The sequence below is a fragment of the Danio rerio genome, chromosome 21, assembly GCF_052040795.2.
Source record: "Danio rerio strain M-AB ecotype USA chromosome 21, GRCz13ab, whole genome shotgun sequence".
In the NCBI taxonomy this organism is placed as follows: Eukaryota; Metazoa; Chordata; class Actinopteri; order Cypriniformes; family Danionidae; genus Danio; species Danio rerio.
Genome location: NC_141041.1, coordinates 42,731,685 through 42,739,589, shown reverse-complemented (window position 1 = coordinate 42,739,589; position 7,905 = coordinate 42,731,685). Strand labels below are relative to the sequence as shown.

The window sequence follows — 7,905 nt, the reverse complement described above, 5'->3', positions numbered from 1 at the left end:
GCATGTTTGTCTATAGCCTCTCTTTTAATAATTAGATTAGTGAATTGAACGAAAACAAAATCCTTAATTGATTCATCGCATTATCCGTTGTGTTTAAGCAACAGCTCCGCTATCTTGGGTTGTCCATTTGGCCCTTTTGCCTGACGCGGGTCAGTTTGCTGGCCCGGCAGGAGGTCCGTGTGACGCGCCCTCGCAAATTTGCTCCTCCAAATGGAGCAGTGAAGTCCATCAAGCCCCCATTAGGACCTCATTAAATGCGCGTAGTGACATATTTTGCACCCTTCTTAACGGGCTGGAGTGCGAACGCGTGCTTTTAGACAAACAGCGCGAGATGCGCTCGGACTGACCGCGGATCAGACTTCAATTCCGCGGGTTTTTGGTAAGTTATTCGAATGTTTGAGGTAAGCCCTGATTTCAGATCAGCCGCTGAAGGGTGAATTAGAGGAGAGGCGTCATTAGGGATCCAAAACAGCTTATTAGTATAAATAAAATAGCCTAATAATATTAATTGTGTTGGTATAGCAACATCACTTTTTAAAATAGTAGTTCTACATTTGATCATGCTCAAGTAAATAATTGTTTTGAATGACTTATTAATGCCAAAAGATTAGTTAATGCCAACATTTTTACAAACCTTTATTTTTTGTGCAGTACAAAAACTGCAGGCTTTTAGTCTATTTAACTAGCATAATAAAACCAGTTCAGTGATCAGTGTGTTATTCACCTGATTGTGCACATTTTAGGTCTAACAGCAAAGGCAGAACCTTATACACGTAGTAGTTGTACAATAAGTAAATATATATAATAATAATCAATAATAATTAGTCAAAGAATAACCATTAAAAGCCTTGACACTATAAATACAATTGTTAATGTAAAGAGGCTATAAAGCCATATCCTATGTAGCCTATAATAGTTTAGTGACGTTAAGTCATATATTTTTTACTTTAAAATTAGTTAAACTAAGTAATGTTATGGTTTTCAGGTTACCTTTTTTCTGTGTATTGATACAAACCAAATACTTTCTAAATATGCTAACCTGAATGATAATGTACACACTTTTTTATCTTTCCCTTAAGGAAATTTACTAGCCTACAAAAACAACATGTTTACTTTATCTAGTTATTGTTAAATCATGGAAATTCACTTCGATTTTGGCTGTTTAGGCTAACCATAGTATTTGTAAAACTGTAAGATGTTAAATAACCTACAAAAGGCAAAGAATGCGCCAAAAATTTGGCCTATTTAAACATTTCACTACATGAAAACAGGGATCATTGTCGTCTCTTAATTTAATGTAGACTCGAAACCTAATAACTAACTAGCTAACTACATCAGTTATATATGGCTGCACTCCTGTGTTGCCCCCTGTCGTCTTTCTCGCAGATGGTGTGCAAGTTTGCCCCTCCGTGTTGTTCTAAAAACCTCACGGTACCAGTTTTCTCACCCTCACGCTGGGGCGCACTGTTTACTCAACTGGAGAAGTCTTCGCACCAAAATGTCCATAGCACACTATATCCCGATCGTTTGGCAAACAGCACCAAACCCCCTCTTAAAACAACCTCGGGTCATTTGGCATCGGCTGCACCGTCCAGCTCCGCCCCTGCAGCAGCAGCTGCATAAAAACCCCGAGAGCGACGCGCCTTCATTCATTTACTGCCCCGGTAAGGACGACGACTGACCGACCGACCGCCGGACTATTCTCGACCAGCGCCAAACAAAACGAAAAACACAGTGACGATGAATTCTGTGTGCTTTGCCACTCCTCATACTAAACATATGGACAGTAAAATGCAGCTGACAAGCAGGTGAGTGTTCTGTTCTATTCGATTCTACTCTTTTTCTATTCTGAGATGTCCGCGTTTAAATAATTCTTTTTATTTGATCCACAGCCCAGCTTCCTTGTGGAGACCGTGGCTTGTGACCAGAAAAGATGCTCAAACCGAATGCAGAAGAACCAAGCTGGCTTGTGTGAGTAGCCTACATAATATATATATATATTTCATATTCATTTTATTAAGCACATTTAAAGGGATAATTCCTCTTTCTCTCTCTTTTTTTTGTTGTTGCTGATATTAGTGTACTAAATAAATATTTAAGCTTAAATATACTTAAATATATATATTTTCTTATTTTTTTCTTCTTCTGTTGAACACAAAATATGATATTTTGAAAAATGTTGCAAACCATTAGTAAAAAAAAACAAACAGTAAAAAAATAAAACTATGGAAGTCAGTGGCTACAAGTTACAACATTCTTCAAAATATCTACTTTTGTGTTCAACAGAAGAAAAATGAACAATATATATATATATATATATATATATATATATATATATATATATATATATATATATATATATATATATATATATATATATAAGTATATTTTAAGCTTAATATATAAGTATATTATAAGCTTAATTAATACCAATATCAGTGATGCGGTTAGTAATATATTTATATTGAATACCTTTGCTATTTTAGCATTATTTTTTAATATTATTATTATTCAGCCCATTTTGTTCAGTATCTAATATAATAAAGTGTATTTTACTAGCGTGATTAACTTTTTAAAATAAGTTCAATTAAAATCATGATATACTGATTAAATATATATGATTAAATATGAAAACTGTCAAACATTACTTAATAGGCTACTCAATCAAAACAGTAAATGAAACATACTAAACCACAAAGCCAATGCTTAAATTATATTTTTAACATTGAGAACAAGCATATGTAAAATAAATTTTGCTATTTTAAAGCTGAAATTACTTGTAAAGTAAATTTGACTCAACTGGCAGCGACTAATTTTTCAAAAGTGTACTTAAAAAGGGTAGTTCATGCAAAAATGAACGTTTTTTTTTTCAACATTTATTCATCATTGACTTTTTTCAAACCTATTCAATTGTTATAATTAGTCATTTAGCAGATGCTTCTGGCCAAAATGTTTTTTTTTTTTTTTTTTTATTTAAAATATTTTTTTAAAGAAGTTTTCTGTAGAACACAAAAGAAGACATACTGAAGAATGTTGGAAAACGTGTTACCATTGACATCTTTAATATAGGAAAAACAGATACTAAGGAAGTCAATGATTACAGGATTCCATCATTCTTCAAAACTTCTTTATTTATGTTTAACAGAAGAAAAAAAAACCTTTGAAACAAGCTCGTTTTCATTTTTTGGTGAATTATCCCTTTATTTTCAATTTTCTGCATATCAATGACGTAATAAATGTATACTGACATTATACTTTCTTATTTTATACACACTATTAAGTATGGGACGCTCAATCCTTTTTGGAAGGTTTTTAGCTGTGTGTGACAATTAGTGACCCGTGGGGCATTTTGGAGCATCAGCAGGTTGCTTTAAGGTGACAGACAGGCATGTGGTGAGCATTAGTGAGCATAAGGTGTTTCATTGACAGCAGCTCTAGCGCCGAGACAAACTCGGCCATATGGCACCACTGTCTGAGTGTGAACCCTGAGTCTGTGCCCAGACACGAGGTGTAGGGAAAACAGCTCTCAGCTCGCTTGCCAACATCCAAGCAGACACCTAGCTTTGAGAAAGGGAGTTGGAGGCAGTTTCCCACAAACACTTTAGCCTGACACCCCTCCATGTCACAGCTTTTCGCATCCTGCCCGGAGTGTTTTACACCCACGAAGCTGGCAGCGCTTTCACCTCATAAACACCGGACAGGAAGCATTGTTTGAGTTTGTGTTGCACGCATGTGGTCTTACACGTCTTTATTTTTTTAATTTTCCAGCCTTACTCTAGGCCAGAGGTGCCCGGTAACACTACAACAGATGGCAAAATGCAGTCTTTCCAGCACCCTGTCAGGTCAGTGCACGTTTTTCTCTGGCTTGAGCAATTGGTTTGTTTTGTAACGTGATTTTCTTTCCGGCTCTTTAAGCCTAATCTGCTCCAAATAAAGCTGTTGTGTTTGTGGAGTTTGTATGCTGCTAATTTGTAAACAACAATGTTGTGGTCTTTCTGCAGCATTTAATGATTAATTCAAAATATTTGCTCAAAACATTATTTAAATAGTTCATTCATTCATTTTCCTGTCGGCTTAGTCCCTTTATTAATCCGGGGTCGCCACAGTGGAATGAACCGCCAACTTATCCAGCAAGTTTTTTTACGCAGCGGATGCCCTTCCAGCCGCAACCCATCTCTGGGAAACTTATTTAAATAGTTTCACTAAGAGTTTTGGTAGTCTTTTTAAAATAAATATTCTGCAATACATTACATTTTGAAGTACAAAAACTAAACAGACTAAAACTAAACTTTTTTTTTTATAAAAACAAACAAACACACACATACAAAATAATAGTAATAATAATAATAATAAATAAAAATAAGATTTTTCCCCCTTCACTTTCGTCAATTGGTGAAGTTTGTTCCTCGCCACTGTCGCCACTGGTTTACTTGGTTTGGGACTTTTGAAGCTGCACAAAGATGAATTTGCTCTTCAGTGTTTGGACTTTCAGTGAAAATTAAACTACACTGAACTAAACTGAACTTCAACTCTTAAAACTAGACTTACACAGTTTCAATTAACTAGAACTTCTATTTTAAGCTGCTTTGACACATTCTACATTGTAAAAGTGTTTTTACTAACCGTTTATAATAAAGCAAAACTTCATGCCCTCCTCCATATGCTCTAAGGCAGTGGTTCTCAAACTGTGGAGCTTCCTTGCAGTAGTGGTACATGGGCTTCCTTGCAGTGGTACGCGAAGGAATCAAATATGTCATATGTACATGTTACAGTACATATATTTCAAAATTTATCAAAAATGATTTATATATGAATTTGACATATAATATTATACATTATATGACATTTAGCCTATATTTCTGAGGTCCAGGCAACATTTTCAGGTGTTGATAAATTGGCTACTATATGCTAATACTTTACATTTAAGTACAGCACTTTTCTTTTTACCTTTTAAAATTAAAACTTCATTAAATGTCATTACACATTTTAATTTAAATGTTGACTTTTTTTTTTTTTTTACATATAAGCACAGTACAGTGTTATCATTCAGACTATTTATGTTTAAAGTGGCTGACAATAATAAATATTCCTAATAAGAGGAATTATCTGCCACGTTTTTTAACTGTACAGAGCTGTAGCTGCTTTACTGGGCGTACAGTTCTACGCTACTGTATTTCGATACTGCTCATTATGGTGGTACTTGGAGAGACAATTTTTTCTGAGGTGCTTGATGAAAAAACTTTGAGAACCGCTGCTCTGAGGATTACTGATAAATTATAGTCCTCGTCTGGAGCTTGACTAAAAGATGTCTAATCTGTAAATATCTCAAAAACTTCTTTTTGTTGTGGCCAACATGTTGAGTTAACTGGTCAAATGACTTTAAATTGTCATTTTTAAAAAGATCCCCTAATTTAAGAACACCCTTCTCTATCCATTGCTTCCAAAGAAAAATAGTTTTTCCAATTTGCAGTTTGAGATTTAGCCAAATACTGGTAACTGTGCTCAAAAATAGGTTAAACTTTAAAGTCTTTGAACTGAAAGAATATGTTCATGTAACACTTTACCAGCAATTTCTTAATGAAAAGTTTCTACAATAATACATTTATATTAAAACATGTACACGACAAATAAAGTGTGTTTAATGTTTTGTAATGACTGTATATAAAAACAAAGATAGTTTAAGTATGTTTTACAAGAAGACTCTTTCAGTCTTTCTGCTGCAAACTTTGCAAAAAAATTTAAACAGTGTTAACTAAAAATGGTTTAGTTTTGCTGAGAAATTGGAATTTAATTTGACAAAGCTATTGCAAGTAACGTGTTGAAGTATACATGAAATTTTTAAGAAATGTTAAAATATAAAAAGACATTGTTTGCTTAAACTTTGGAAAATAATTTTTGGAGTGTTACTTTTGTAAATAAAACCAAGACTAAAGTATTACAGAAGATAATAAATTCTATTCCAGTCTGTTTACTTTAGAAATTCAGAAAAAAACTTTTTTTCTTTGTAATGTTTGGTGAAATTTACCAGCAATTTCTGAATAAACATAATGAATTAAATAATTTTTTAAATAAAAAAAATTCCCAGTGTGTTTACCTTTTTTCTTTTTTAATTCTTTAGGCTGTACTGGCCCAGATCGAAATCTTTCGACTACCTCTTCAGCGACGGAGAGGCTCTGCTCAGAAATTTCCCAGTGCAGGCGACCATCAACTTTTACGATGAGTCCGACAGCGAGGACGAGGAGGAAAGCTGTGATGAAGATGATGAAAGTGACGTCGAGGACTGTTTAAAACACAACAGTCACTTCACAGCTTTCAACTGAAGCCACAGCCTGCCCGTCTGTGCGAATTTGACGTCACCAGGAGGAAAGATCATAAATTTAACATTGACACCGCATCGCGCTCTATTAGAGAAGCCGTGCTATGAATAATTCAGCACACAGATGTGCTCTTTCTAAAGCACAGAAGGGTTTTACTGATTGTTTTGCACAGGAAAAATCAATGCAGATGCAGAAATGTTGAGCATGAATGTAATTCCTGTTTAAAATAGTGGAAATACAATCCCACATTGGGAAATGTAGATTCAGGTCAATCTCAGGGTTTTTCTTTTGTATATATAATTCTATTTGTATTCTCTTACTCATCCCTAACTTATGATGTACAATAATGTATATACATATATGTATTTATGGCATATTTTTTTTACTTTTGTACTTTTGATTTAAAATAAAATCTATTTAAATGAGTGCAGATCTTGTCTATTGTGGAATTTTTGTCACCTGTATCACACTTCATATGTAGATATGAATTCGTATGAATTTATATGGTCTCTTGTACATTTTAGTATTATATACTCCTCCCCGAATGACAGTTGGGTTTAAAAGTGTGGGGTTTGCAGGGTTTCAGTGGAGCATTAACAGTCATTAATCTGATTTTGCAAATATTACGGCCTCAAGTCAGGAAACGTTTTCCTCCACCAGTAACATGTAGTGACCTGGCCACTTTTCTGCAAGAAGAATGCCTCAAAATCTATCTGGCCACTGTGCTGGACGTGTATCTGTCATTCCCAAAACTAATTGATGCTAACTGTGGTCTAAAATCAGGCCTTTCGGTGTCATTGTCCAACACCATACTGCAATTTCCTGCTTGACTCAAATGATTACAAAATCATGCCAAATCATTATAAAAAGGTGTCTGAGTTGGAACTAAAAGCAAGTGATTTAAGGCAAATTTAACTTGTTAAAAGTTTTGAGTCACATTTAAAGTGTAATTATTGTTTCAGGGTTACCATCTGGAGGTTAAATTTTTTTCCAGTCTGATAACATTTGAAACTTCTAAAATATCTTGAAATAAATGTTGATATTTTATGTTGTCTTAATTCAGTTCTGAGTAATACAGTTTCATTGTTCTTTCATTGGCTGCACGGTGGCGCAGTGGGTAGCTCATTCGCCTTACAGCAGAAAACTCGCTGGTTCGAGCCTCGGCTGGGTCAGTTGGCGTTTCTGTGTGGAGTTTGCATGTTCTCTCCGTGTTTGCGTGGGTTTCCTCCGGGTGCTCTGGTTTCCCCAACAAGTCCAAAGACGTGTGGTACAGGTGAATTGGGTAGGCTAAGTTGTCCGTGGTGTATGTGTGTGAATCAGTGTGTATGGATGTTTCCCAGTGATCGGTTGCAGCTGTGTAAAACATATGTTGGATAAGTTGGCGGTTCATTCCGCTGTGGCGACCCCAGATTGATAAAGGGACAAAGCCGAAAAGAAAATTAATGAATGTTCTGTCATTGTGAAACTCAATGTAAAAAAAAAAACAACAACACATAGATGTTTTGTGGTGGCAGTCAGTGGCGCAAAAAGGGGTATGCAGTATATGCGGCGCATAGGGGCGCCACACATGGGGGGCGCCATTGTGCCA

At 35.2% G+C, this 7,905-nt stretch overlaps 1 protein-coding gene across 1 annotated transcript; it reads left to right on the top strand.

Moving 5' to 3' along the window:
* Positions 1-1,655: 1,655 nt before the first annotated feature.
* ripply1 (ripply transcriptional repressor 1) lies at positions 1,656-6,747 on the top strand. Its single transcript, NM_001039108.1, is given in 4 exon segments — positions 1,656-1,808; positions 1,893-1,971; positions 3,769-3,842; positions 6,119-6,747. Coding segments are annotated over 4 exon segments (423 nt in total). The 5' UTR covers positions 1,656-1,740; the 3' UTR covers positions 6,321-6,747.
* Positions 6,748-7,905: the final 1,158 nt, after the last annotated feature.